This window comes from Lissotriton vulgaris, chromosome 5 (genome assembly GCF_964263255.1).
Source record: "Lissotriton vulgaris chromosome 5, aLisVul1.2, whole genome shotgun sequence".
Taxonomy (NCBI): Eukaryota; Metazoa; Chordata; class Amphibia; order Caudata; family Salamandridae; genus Lissotriton; species Lissotriton vulgaris.
This window is the reverse complement of record NC_141693.1, coordinates 18,707,675-18,721,398: the sequence shown is the minus strand read 5'-3', so window position 1 is coordinate 18,721,398 and position 13,724 is coordinate 18,707,675. Positions and strand designations below refer to the sequence as shown.

Below are 13,724 nucleotides of genomic sequence, written 5' to 3'. Positions count from 1 at the left end.
TGAACTGAAAGCAGGCAAAGGGTGCACACAAAGTGGTAAGGTGTCTGCTCTCCGCTTCCAAGATTACTTGATGGTACGCCGCCGCTGATAAATCTCGTGCAGAAACCTTCGTGGTGCTTTGTAGTTAGAACGGGCAGCGTCATAACTGACTTGACCCCAGCCCAACCGGAAGCAAACAGTCACCATCCAGGATATATTACCTGTCCGGAGGCGGGGCTGGAGGTGAGCCCCGCCCACTCCAAGCTAACTACGACTGTAAGAGGACGAGAGGGACAAACCCACAACCTAAAACCAATTAGCTTGTCAGAGGTCTGTATGCGCAATAGGATTGGCTGGAGTGGTGCCTCAATGTTCCAATCCGAAGGCAGCCCATCCAGGATTATGTTCAGCCGTCGGATTGGTTGTTAGTCCACCCGGAAGCGCTAATGTTTCACATATGACATCCGTTGACAGAGTAGCGGCGGAGCGTTGAAGGGAGGCTCGCGGTGAGCGCTGTCTGGTGGGTGCACGGGGGCGGTGGCGGGTACACGGGGGCCCCGAGGGGAGCCGTTTGTTACTGACGATGCCTTGTGGCCTTCATTATTGCGGCGTGCAGCTCCTGGCCTTCGAGGGGGCGGCTACGGTTCCAGTTTCCGACATTGTCCCCCTCTTCCACAGGCGCCCCCTAGTTCCTTGTGCCGGCGTTAAGCAGGGCCGTTATTACTCCTTGGGGTGCGGGAGGCAGGGCCATTATTGGGTGCGAACGAGGGGGCTGCTCATCCTTCCAGTGCCGGTCAATGCTCCATAGATCGCCCCGCTTTACTGCATGTTAGCAGAGTTTCACCATTGTAGTATGTACATGTATTAATATGTGTAAGGTAATGTATCTTTAAAGAGTGTTTAATGGATAATGTTCCATATGACACATGTATTTCTTACTACAACCCCTGGCAGGGTGAGGTGCACAGTCCCACCCCGTTGACTCACATCTGTGAACTTCTTGAGCCCTCCATGCTTTCCACGGTTTTACATTGCTCACTCACATAACCTCACTTAGGTACACATTTTCATAAGACACTTGACATTCCTAGTAGTACAGTTGGAAACCTGACATTAGCACAGCTTTCCAGATGAAATGACTTCCCAAAAGTAAGTTACAACGGTTTTTGGGGATCAAAGCATAGATACCCGCACAAGTCCTAAAAATCCCTGATTGTTGGATACAAAAAGGCTTTAGGCACAATCCCCTATACCTCCAATAATTGGGGAGCCAGTCGTCACCCAAACGGCTTTCCCAAAACAACAGCAAAGTTAGCCCAGCACACTTTAAAGGTCAAGTAATGAACAGTTTTCAAGATGCACATGTTTTCCAATGAAGAGTCGATGTTATGTGGTCGTATTAAATTTCATCCTTTATTTTTCTTTTTTCTAAAACGTTTTGCAACTAACTCGTTTCGACCATACACGGACTTCTTCAGGGCTTGCAGTATGTATTTGTACCGCTGTCAGTTAATTATTACCAACGTATTTTGACCAATTAGTTTTGAAAACCGTTAACACCACAACAATAAGATATATTTCACTCCAAGTAATATTCCATGTTGAATTTGTATCAAGGTAAAGCGTAGTTCGGGCAGCACGATCGTCCACGGGAAAAGGCAGCGCACCAGTCTATAGAATTTTAGTGGTGTTAGCTTTCTTTCTTTCTTGATTGCCCCACATTGCTCTTTGTATAAGATTGTTGTGGGTGAATAGCTAATTACTTCTGTCTTACTTTAAGCCCACTTCACTGTTCTAAGAAGTGGTAGAAGGAGACTTTGTGGCATTGGCTACAAATGGCTCGACTGCTCTGAATCTGACCTTTCATCTGAACTGATAACTTACTCTACCTGGCTGCCCCTCTGACCATTCACTAGAGGATGTAAGGCCAGGGGCTCTCTGCTTCTTACTGTACTTGCAGTGTTTTTACTGGTTCTCTTCTTTCCCTCTCCAGTCACTACAGCTAGAGTATGCCTGTCAGTTTTTCAATAATATTCACCCCCCCCCCAAAAAAAACACCTTGTCTTAATGTCCCCCTCTTTTTATAACCCTGCAACACCAACTGAAAGGTCTTTTCCATTTGCTTTATTAGGATTGCACTCTTTAAAGAAAAAAAATTGGCCAGCAGGTTAACAGGTGTGTAGAGCGAGGTTCCAATAAAAACACCATAAACCCTTGAGCACTGAAACAAATATTCTGAGTTTTTTTGCAGTTGTCACTTGCTTATTTCTTATTCCAACTCTAGCCAACAAATGTTTCGTCTTGTTCACAGACTTCCTCAGGACTCACCCAATATATAAAAAAAAAGTTATACCTTTCATATCAAGCCCACTTATTTATACATGATTACATACAGAAACAGGGATTCCCCCTAAGCCAGGTCACCAATACTCAAAGTGCTTAAAAGCACACCTTGTATCAAAACTAACTGCTAAACTTGGTAGATAATTCTGTAAGCAGTCTTGTCTACATTATCTCTCCATACAGTGCTAAACACCCAAAGGAGATAGACAGAAATTAATATCCCACAAAGTAGCAACATATTAGTTTAATTTCTGAAGTTACAATCAGCCACCCATGCCCAAGAAAATATAGAATAAGTCACCAGTGCCCATAAATGTATCCAGTGAACGTGGAGTTCAAACTGAGGTTAAATGTGTGCATGAAATAAATTTACAAATAACAAGCGCTTTACCTCTGTCGAAAAAAGTAAGCCACTAGAATTATTTATCCACTATTTTTAATCTTTATTAAAACATCCAGTCCACCAAAGTTACATTTTTGGTAAATATTTAGGAAAAGTTTTTTTTTTGTTACTTTGTCTGAGCCTCCAGTGGCTAATTAGCATTAAGCTGCCAGCAGCTTGTCCCTGACAGTCGTTCCCTTTAAAGAGGTATACAAACTGCTCCCAGAGCTGGTGCAAAGGGTTAGGCCTTTTAGAGAGGAGATCTGGGTGAGAAGTATGTTACACTGCTCAGGAAGAGCGCTTGAGAAGGGTCTAGGAAATTCATTGACTTGAACAGAGCCAGGATGAGGGCTTCCCAGTCATAGTTAAGTGTACAGGAAGACTTGATGAAGAGAAGCTTTTTTTCTCTGGGCCAGCTGTAGCCACTTTGGCACCAGCTTAGTGGGATGGTGAGCTGGCCCTATAACCAGTGAGATGTACCTCAGGAGGAGGGGGCTGTTCATTTCCCTGAACACCTCCGAGACTGGGACACCAGAAACCTGCAAGGGCAGAAGGGTGCTGAAATTATGGATTTTACTCCGAATAGGTCACTGTGGGATAGCTTGCAGTAAGGCACACAGAATTTACTGCAAAAATGGAAAAGGCTTTCCCTGGGAACTTTTTTCTCATTGGTTAGGGAATGTCCTGAAGTCGCCCCCACTCACTGGCTAGTGAAACCTACAAAGTAGCCCCTCACCTTAGCTCTTCAGAACACATCTGAACTGGAGTAAGAACATAAGACAGGCACACTGCGAGTTGGGGTGGCTCCATAGTCTAAAGCAGGGGTGCAGGGTGGGGGGTATTGTATCAAATTGTTTGGGTAGGGGTGGTGAGGGGGTGTGTGTTTTTTGTTTCCCTTTTCAACAAGGCGATTTATTGCAAACGACTGACATTGAGGTGCTGGACTCGGAGGGGGGATGGCTCTTCTTTCTGTTTTATGATGGGGGTAGGGGGTTACGGTTGATAAGCTGGAATGTCAATGGGTTAGGGGACTGGATTAAGCGCGGGGTGGTGTTGCAGCTTCTGAAGCGACACTCCCCTGACGTGGTTTTGTTACAGGAAACGCACTTGGTTGGGAATACATGTCACGCCATGAACCGAAAGGGATATAGTTTGGTTGCTCATGCTGGGTTTACATCCGGTTCCCGCGGGGTTGGAATCCTCCTTAAGAACTCTATTCCTTTCGAAGTGGATTCGATTAATCCTTGAAGAGAGGGGACGCTATGTAGCTCTATCTGGGCGATGGGAGGGCCGCATACTTTCCTTGGTGTCTGTTTATGTCCCTCCTGGTTTACAGTCTACCACCTTTGCCGACCTGGGTCGAATTCTTCTGGATCTCCCTGGGGGGGTTTCTGATTCTAGGGGGTGATTTTAATTCAGTGGTGTCTGGTGTGTTGGATAGGTACCCACCTAGGGATCTAAGGGGAGCTCAAGGCTGGCTACTTGAATACATTGATACGATGGGCTTAGTGGACTGCTGGAGATTGCTTCACACTACTCAAAAGCAATATACCTTTCTCTCCGGCGTTCACGGTAATCTCTCCAGGATAGACTATGTACTAGTACCAGCTGCACAGGCTTCCTATGTTGCGGAGGTCGGGCATTTAGCTCGGGGTATTTCCGACCACTCCCCGCTCTGGTTCTGATTTGAATTAGCGCCTGGTTCTGGGGGAAGGGTGGCTCCTATTAACCCTTGGCATCTTCGTAATCCCAAGACTCGTTGTGCTTTGATTAAGGCATTGGACCTTTATTTCTCCGAAAATGAGGGTTCGGTTTCTTCCTCTTTATCACTATGGGAGGCTTTCAAGACTGTCATTTGAGGTCAAGCTCTCTCTTCCATTGCTGGTGTTAAAAAACAGAAGGAAGAGGATGTGGTGAGGATAGAGACGGAGATAACTGATTTGGAATCGGGATTGCAACAGGGGGTTACCCGCTCTAGGTTACATGTCCTGCGCCTGAAGCAGTTGGATTATAGAACATTGGTGACAGATGGCGCGAAGGCCCTTAGTCAAGAACAACAGGGGCGTCTCTATGATGTTGGGGACAAAGCAAGCAAATTGATTGCATGGCTAGACCGAAAAGACAGAGCCAATCGTGTAGTGCCAGAGATTGAGATAGAGGGCGGTGTTCTGATCACCGATCCAAAGGAGATAGTGACGTGCTTTGCTGACCATTTTCGATCTGTGTACTCCTCTGTGTCGGACAGGCCGGAGGAGGACTCATGCTTGTTGTTACGAGACATTGCACTCCCGTGCCTATCTGTAGAAGATGGGGACTTTATGGATAGTAAGATTACTGCAGATGAGGTGGCGTTGGCTATGCGCTCTCTGAATTCTGGTAAGGCGATGGGTCCCAACGGTCTCCCGATTGAGCTCTACCAGCTCTGCCCGGATAGGATTGCTCTGTATATCAGGGATATGTTCTTAGAGTCCTGAGAAGTCGGTCACCTTTCTGGGGAACAGAGATTAGCTTCAATAGTAGTAATTCACAAGGAGGGAAAACCTAGGAATAGATGTGCTTCGTATAGGCCGATATCATTGCTAAACGCGGAACCTAAAATTCTCGCTAAATTGTTAGCTAATAGACTGATAAAGGTTATTTGCGAGTTGGTTCACCCAGATCAATCGGGCTTTATTCCACACAGGAATACGGCGCTGAATCTTAGACGCTTGCATGGAGTGCTCGCGAGGACCTCGACATTGCGGGAGTCGGACATTTTGGCGTCATTGGACTCCACGATGGCGTTTGTTACTGTTGAGTGGCCATATTTGTAGGCGGTACTGGCTAAATTCGGTTTCGGTTCAGAATTTATTGGCTGGGTGCGTCTCCTTTACGCAGGCCCGCTTGCTCAGATTGTAGTCAATGGTCGCGTTTATGAGCCTTTTCCGCTCGTGCGGGGGACTCGCCAGGGCTGCCCGCTGTCGCCTCTTATTTGCCTTAGCACTCAAGCCTCTCGCTGCTTGGATTCGCTGGGAGCCTTCGATAAAGGGTATTAACTGGTCTCCGCAGTTTGAGGACCGTATCTCGCTCTATGCAGACGACATCTTGCTGTATTTGACCTCCCCTAGGAAATCCTTAATAGTACTTTGTGATGTTCTGGCCTCGTTCGGCAGATACTCCGGCTTGGTCATTAACTGGGCAAAATCCTATTTATACGTTCTTAGTGGTGAAACACCGACCCCACCGCACAATTGTCCTATCCAGATAGCTCGCGATGGGTCCCAATATCTCGGAATCTATATCTCAATGAATTCGGCAGTCCGATATGAGAGAAACCTTCTCCCTCCCTTGACCAGGTTGAAGCAAGATGTTGCGAATTGGCGGAAACTGCCATTATCAATGCTTGGGCTTGGGGCCCTCTTTAAAAGGATGTCGCTCCCTTGGTTTCTCTATGCTCTTCAAAATACCCTTGATATCGCCCCATCTAGCTATTTTCGTTCCGTGGAAGAGCTACAGCGTAAGCTATTGTGGGAGGGACGACCGCGTATTGCGCTGACTAAATTGACGCTACCGTGGTATGACGGAGGTATTGCCCTCCCTGATATTAAGAGATATTACTGGGCTTCACAACTAAGTGCTATCAATCACGGTATGTATGGGCCTGAGTTGAACCCTGGTTTTGCCATGGATAGGTGGTTACTTCCTGGCAGAAATTATTATAGAGCTTTGTATTCTGGATCAGTGTTGAAAACATTGTCAGGGCCCACAAAGACGGCTGTGCAGATCTGGCGTGACGCCACTAATTAGTTAGGATGGAAAAACCGTCTGACTTTGGCTACCCCACTTTTTGGTTCTGACAAGTTAGGCAAACTATGGAACACTAAAGGGTTCGACAAATGGGATCTTATTGGCATTTCCAAAGTTGAAGACCTGTGGGTGGAGGGACGGGTGAAATCGTTGGCAGATCTCCAGGCCGAATTTAAATTGGGAAACTCAGAGTATTTTCGATATGTTCAGATTAGACATGCGCTGACGTCTGTCTTCCCAGAAGGAGAGGTGATACCGGTCTCTACCCCTTTAGAGGATCGTAATTTGGATGGCCATATACCCGACCGTGCCATTTCCCTAGTGTATAAGAAACTGATTAATCAAAGGGCGGACCTTCTGCTGCATCTGCGTGACCAATGGACCAGTGACGGCCTTGAGCTTGATGATGAAGACTGGCAGTCATTGGTTTCCTCACCAAAAAAGGTGGCGATTCCTGAGCGATTGAGATTAGTCCAGCTCAAAATATTGCATCGAATATACGCCACGGGTCCCCGATTGGTCCGCATGGGCTTTTCGGAGGAGGGTCTGTGTCGTCGAGGTTGTGGTCAGCTGGGGACGTTCCTCCACATCATCTGGGAATGTCAGGAGGTATTGGATTATTGGAAAAGGGTCCATGAAACGATGCAGGAGGTCACGGGAGTGGCACTATTGCCGGAACCCAGACGTTGCCTATTAAATGTTTGGGAGCCCACTGATCATAATGTGGCACAGCCTCAATGGGTGACCCTAGGGGCCATGGTAGCTAAAAGGAACATTGCACAATTATGGGGATCCCCAAGGTGCCTCCTACACTTGATGTTTGCGTGGAAAACATGGATTGGTGCATGTTCAGAGAGAAAACAGTGTACTTAGCTCGGGGTCGTCCCTGAAAATTGCATAAGATTTGGGGCCCCTGGAACCGATATAGAGGAGATATATGTGACCCGCCTGTGCCTTTGGTACCTGATGTTTTGCTTTCCCCCAGACCCTTTACTGCTACTGTCTCTGATGCTTCCCTTTCCTCTCCCCCTTCCCCAACACTGTGATGTTTATCGTAATGATGGATGATATAACTCTGCCCTCGTAGAGTCTCCGCAACCTTGGATACTGTATATGCCTTGTTTTGTCTTTTCTTCAATAAAAAGAAATATAAAAAAAAAAACAGGAGGGAAGTTTCAAAGAGGACTGATATGAAGTCACTGGAGTCAAACTGGCTGTGTGGGGGAAGGAAGTGTACTAGAGGTGTGCATGAAAGGAATTACGTATGCGTGGCAGTGTATTATGAATTTGCTAGGGTTGGCATGAGAAAAAGGCAGCAACAGTGGCAGAGGGAAGATATTCACTTTCACCGTCAAGGAGGAGTTCTTTGAGGTGGTTCAGGGTAGAGTCGAATTGGGTTTTAATGTTGGTTGATACTTGTTCTGAGGTTTAGCGCTGCTATTGCAGTCGAAAGATGTGAATCGGAAGCTCATGCTCATATTTGGATTTGTTACAGGTGTATGTCTTGACTTGGCTCTTTGATGACGTTATTCAGAACCCTTACTTCCCTTCTCAAAAGTTTGAAATACATTTAGAAATATACTGTTGATGTAAAAATTGTATTTCTTTTACTCTGCAATGGCATCATGCCTTTAAAATAAGGCCATTATTTTGTTGGTTTGCTCGAACATTACAGAACATCCATTTACACTCTTGTTATTGAATTCATTTCTCCATTGTCTTGTGCTGTGTGGAAAGTATGTACAATATGCTACAGATAACTAAGCCATTATGTTAAAGGTAGACATTATTCACTTAATCTTTTTCATCCTTTTTAATTTAGAGAGAAATTTGGTGCTCAGTTAAATTATGGATCAAGATAAACAGTTAAAGGACGTTTTCCCCAACCTCTGTCAGGTACAAATTCTAAAAATCCATATTTACAAAGTTGAAGCTATATTGGCAGAGCCTTACAAATATTCGGATTCTTAAAAAGTACTTTTCTTCTTCATTTGATTGATACCACGCTGGGTAGTCTTAATAAGGGTGATGAGTTTGAAAGTTCAGTAAATAGTGTAATCATGCATTTTGTGATTGTAATGTTGTGTCGCTCTTTGTGTAGAGTTTGTAGTAATGGTAGAGTTATATAGCCACAGTTACACAGCAGCCACTCACTTCGAAACATGGTAAGATCACAACCACCAGACAGCTTGAGCCCTTTGCTGGCTGGCTGCACATAAGCAGATTGAGTACCTGAAAAGTGCACATTTAAATAGAATATATCTATCTCTCACCAAATGAGTGGAACATACTATTCAGACACGCGGTCACTTACATTCAGACAAGAACTAAAGTCCGATAGAAATACTTTGTCTGTTCTGCTAAGTCTGTTCAAACCCTACCACAAGGCTAAAATGGAGGTGCTGCACACTCTCAGAAACAGCCCCAACGTTAACTATTCACTGCTGTTTCACTTTTGTGAAAACCATACTGCTTCACTGTTGTGAAAGCCACAATCCGAATCCAACTTCTGGCATATTTCCCAAATGGAAAGTGCATGCCTTCTTGAATGAATCCTCTGTTCCTTCAAAGAGCCATCACATGAGCTGGTCTTGTTGAGGGTCTTCTGTATAAGCGTCTGGGCGCCTCAAGGCAGTAGTTAAATATGCAGTGTGTGAAGGCCTTGATTACATTTCTTTTTAAAGAGGGGAATTTCCCTTTAGGTTCAGCCGCCAGTGCATTTGATATCCCTGTTGCTGTCCTCTGACCAGTAACCATGTTCTAAATGAATTGCTTGCCACGCCTTTACAGATTTGACCTGTAGGTGTTTTTAAATGCTGTTAGCCACTCTATAAACAGGAGCTTCTAATAAGATTTTATAATTGTGTAAACACTGTAGGTTTTTGGGTATTACCTACACCTACTCAACTACTTCTTTGCGTGCCATATATCAGGGGGTGCAGACTAATCGCATGTGGATAGTTCACCTAGCCTCTTCACACAGGTCCTCTACCCTTGTGTCTTACCTTTCCACAAAGTGGTATGTGCTAGGCACAGCAGATTTCCTTGCTTTTCAATCCCCGGGGACACAATGGACAGTGAAATCCATCCTTACCAGAGGCATTGGGGCTTGGGTCCGATGGTTCTTGTCTGCCAACCCTGTTTGAGTGATCCCACTTCTTGAGCCCTCCAATGCTGGTGTTAAGAGGATATGTGCTTCTAGCGACTGAAAAGAAGGGTGTTACTACAAAACACAATGCTGGGAAATGGGTCGTCTCGTGGGGGGTTGCTCCATGTTACTTTTTAGTATGAGGTTTTTGTGTAAAACCCTGGCTTGGATTTCCTTCACGCTTAAGCTGGCCAAAGCTGACCCTCTAGAGGCAGATGGTTCCGAGCGTGTCAAAGGTTTTCCTATCAAACGGTGGAAGTCAGTAATCTACCTGACCACACCCTGATGAGGATATGGGGCGTGTGAAATCCTGGTGGTATGTCCACCTGGGGGGTTCTGCTATCTGGGTGTCTATGACCACCGACCCACAAGACTTCCACCGACAAAATCTAGGTAGGATGCACAAGGACTTATAGAAAGAGGTATCCCAATGCAGAAAACTGTGCATATCTCTACTAGGTCTGGTGGCTTTATACTAGATGATTACACTCCGAAATGTCTTTGTCCTCCAAAATACTCTCCATGCTGCGCCAGAGGCCGCCTTCAGGGCAGTGGAGTCCAGTATACACATGTTATTTTGGGCGGCTGGTCACCACAGATCGCTTATGGCACTATGAAAGGGTATTGAGCTCCTGAGCATAAAACATTATTACTAGGCAAACCCTTTGCTGGTGGCTAATGAATGGGCCTTCACATCACTAACTGGGTCAGCATTGATGGGCGGCAGGGAGGCAATGGGCAATGTGAGCGACCTCGATCCGCTGTACGGGAGCAACGATCTCCAAGCACTCCCGTTCCCAATAGTAAAATCCCTGGGGTATGAAGAGCAGCTACGAGAGCGATGGGATTGTAGTCAGGGCTTGCACTGGATACTCCACTTTGGGAGGCCAACTTGGGAAGATGCAGCACCTGGAGGGGCGTGGCCAGTGGGACCCGATGGGTCTGATTTAAGGTGAGAGACATATGGGAGGAGGGCACCCTTTGGGGAACCGAAGTTGAGAAGCGATTTGGCCTGCCAGTTTCTGCGATACTCACATGCCCAGCAGACAATAAAGGTTATGGAGATTTACTGGTGAATATAGTGGAAGAGACACCACTGGAATTTTGGTAAAGGGAAAATTTATGTTATCGTTTTAAAGGTGACACACTACAGTCAAAGCCTGTAAACGTTGAAGAGTACCTCACATGGGAAGCTCCTGATACGTGGGGTGGGGGAGGGGAGGCACAGCAGTGGGGAGGCTTTGAACCCAAGTGTCAGAGTTTAAAGAGAGGAGCCCAGAAATCAGTAGCTAGGATTGCAAAGGATATTTTCGTTTCTTTTCTGTGGTAGTGCGGAGCAGAGCCAGAAGGAACTTGTAAGGCAGCATATTCATACTTTTGCTGACTTATTGACTTTTGAAACTCTGATCCCCCAGGCAGAGATCTTTTTGATCGGTAGTGCTTGAGAACTTGGCACCTAGGTATTTAGATGTGTTTAGGATTGCTTTGTTAGTGAGGAAGACATATGACCAGTCTCCCCTAAGTTTGTAATTATTCCAATAAAAGGTATTCAGACCCATGTTTTTGGACTGTATTAGCTTGGCACCAAAACCCTCTTGATTGAGATTATTGTTTTTATTAACTTGGCTAAAATAGTTTTGCTCCCCTTTGCTTGGTTGGATTAAAAGATCGTGTGCTCGCAGCGCCATCAGGTTTGGGATCTGAAACTCTGGAACCCCCTCTTCCCTGAGATGTGCCAGGTTTCTGGTGATTTTCAGTTTTGAATAGGCAGATGATCCTCTCTCTTAATTTTGTTCCATCTATTTGAGGCCGCTTTTTTCCCTAGTTGTTTCATAACGCCATGACACCCCTAAAACATCAAATTTATTTACACAACTTGTAGTAACATTTGGAATGCAAATTACATTTTACAAAATATCATTATTCTCGTTAAGAAAAGTGTAGTGAGTTGAAGAAAAATATATTGGAGCATCTGTTATCTTCCAGTATGCCACTTTTGTTATCTCTAACTATTTCCACTGCTATTTTCCTCCTTTCTTAAATGCCAACTTTAATTCTACAACGGCAAAGGTTGACAGCACTTTTGGCGACAATGGAGTTGAACAAAGTAAGTTGTGTTTTTGTACAGATTTTTAAATGTTTCCTGGTTGAATTGTCAGTCTGGCTTATTCGCTTTAAAAAAATAAAATATTATTACCACTTTTCACTTCATGCTTGATAGCACTGCTTTTTGGGAACGCGAGTTTTGAAAATTAAGAAACCAAATGCCAAGAAAACATTACCTGGATGTCTTTTACTTTTGTTTGCACCACTTTTCCTTTTACATCCGAGAATAAGGAAGAGATTCAACCCCTCCCTCCGAATTCTCTTCTCACCACACCTGACTCCTCATAGATGTGTACGATGTTTCTGGACCACCCCCCTTTGTTGCAGATATAGTGGCTATGGATTAAGGAGTGAGCAATAATTTAATCCTAATGTCGTGGAATTTTAACGATCTAGGCAATAAAATGAAGAGAGGCCTGGTGACTAGAGCCTTTACCAGGTATGGGGCTGACTTGATACTCCTTCAGGAGACTCACTTGATGGATCCGCAACACAATAGCCTCGGAAGGAGTAGATCTATGGTATTGTCATATGCGCAAAAAACATCAAGCTCGAGAGGGTGGTTATTTTTTTTTATTTTTTTTATTTCAAATCTTTTTTATTGAAGATTGAAAAAATGAAAGCAAAGACAATACAATAAATCATCCAATACATAGATTAATACAGTAGTGGCCATGATGACGCTTACCAAAAGTCAAAGGAATAGAGAAAAATAGGGAAAGTAGAGAGGAAAGGAAGAATAAGAGAAAAGGACAGGTGTATCAATATATCAGTAGCAATCGGCCTACAAAAGCATGGGTCGCAGTATAGGAGACAATAAGTATACAGTAAAGTATTTAAACTTGGAATATATGGGGCCAAACAGAGACACTGATTTACATAAAGACAGTCAACCTGTTGAAATTTGTATCATGGAGGTTCAAAGTGGGAGGATGACGCATCCAAGGAGGACCACAATTTCCTGTTAGAAGGCTTCCATGTGGCTGACTGCAGTGCCGGATTGTCCGCCCCTCTCAAAAAGGAGAGCCATTCCAACCATATTTTAAAGTTGACTTCCGCAAAATTTTTCCATTTACAGAGGATGACCTTGCACGCCAATGTCAACATGATATCTAGCAGTTGTCGGTCATGTATGTCAGGCAATTGTGTTTCTAAAGGGCCCAAAATGACATATAAGAATTCCTGAACGGGTGTGATTCCAAATACTTGGTGAATATAAGCAAAGATTTTTCTCCAAAATGTTCTTAATAGGGAACAATCAAAAAGCATGTGCGCCAGGTCTCCAGGTGCTGCCTGGCAGTTCCAACAATTGGGCGCATCTTTTAGATGACATTTGAACAGCTTCTGAGGGGTCCAGAACACTCTGTTCAGCAACATGTATTTCGTTTGACAGAGAATCGGGAGACCTTGTTTGATAATGCAGTGTTGTGTATTACCCCCCAATCTATTGTTATCCCTGTCGAGTTAGGTTCCGACTCCCACTTGCTTTCCGTTAACTTATGTGGTTTCTTGGGCAGGGGGAGGAGCAATTTATATATTCTGTAGACGAAATGGTCATCATGGTACAGTAACTGGAGACGTGTCATGAGCCAGGGTAAATCCGTAGTGAGGGCACGTTTAGAGATAACGGCTTTCAATTGCAAGAATTGATAGAATTCTATGGGTGGCAGATTAAATTTCTCTTGCAGTGTCAAGAAAGGGATGGGCAAAAAAGTGCATCAAAATCCGCTCGGCAATGAACAAAGATTACAATGCAAAATTAGAAGCCCTAGAAAAAGAGATAGCCAATCTAGAAAACAGACACCTATTGACAAGGGACCGGGAGACACTTAACACCATGACTAATAGAAAATACGAATATAACAAGCTGGTGAGCGAAAGGGCGGGAGTATGGCTGGACAGAAGGGGGAAATTTAAGCTCTGCGAATCTAACAAGGCTGGTAAAAGCCTAACTGCATATCTAAAATTTAAGGTGCAGAA

At 44.7% G+C, this 13,724-nt stretch overlaps 1 protein-coding gene across 3 annotated transcripts in view; it reads left to right on the top strand.

The window, feature by feature from the left end:
- The first annotated feature begins 395 nt into the window (after positions 1-395).
- Positions 396-13,724, top strand: part of LOC147710012 (max-like protein X) — a 36,439-nt gene continuing 23,110 nt past the window's right edge. For 2 of the 3 annotated variants that reach the window (XR_015295835.1, XM_086920684.1), the window contains exons 1-3: positions 396-485; positions 8,313-8,386; positions 11,709-11,745. Coding sequence is in view for 2 of the 3 variants with exons in the window: in XM_086920684.1 (XP_086776810.1) it covers positions 8,339-8,386; positions 11,709-11,745 (85 nt within the window). In the remaining variant the exon portion in view is untranslated. Of the gene's footprint in view, positions 500-8,312; positions 8,387-11,708; positions 11,746-13,724 lie in introns of all 3 variants that reach the window. The other variant, XM_086920683.1, reaches the window with a different exon arrangement.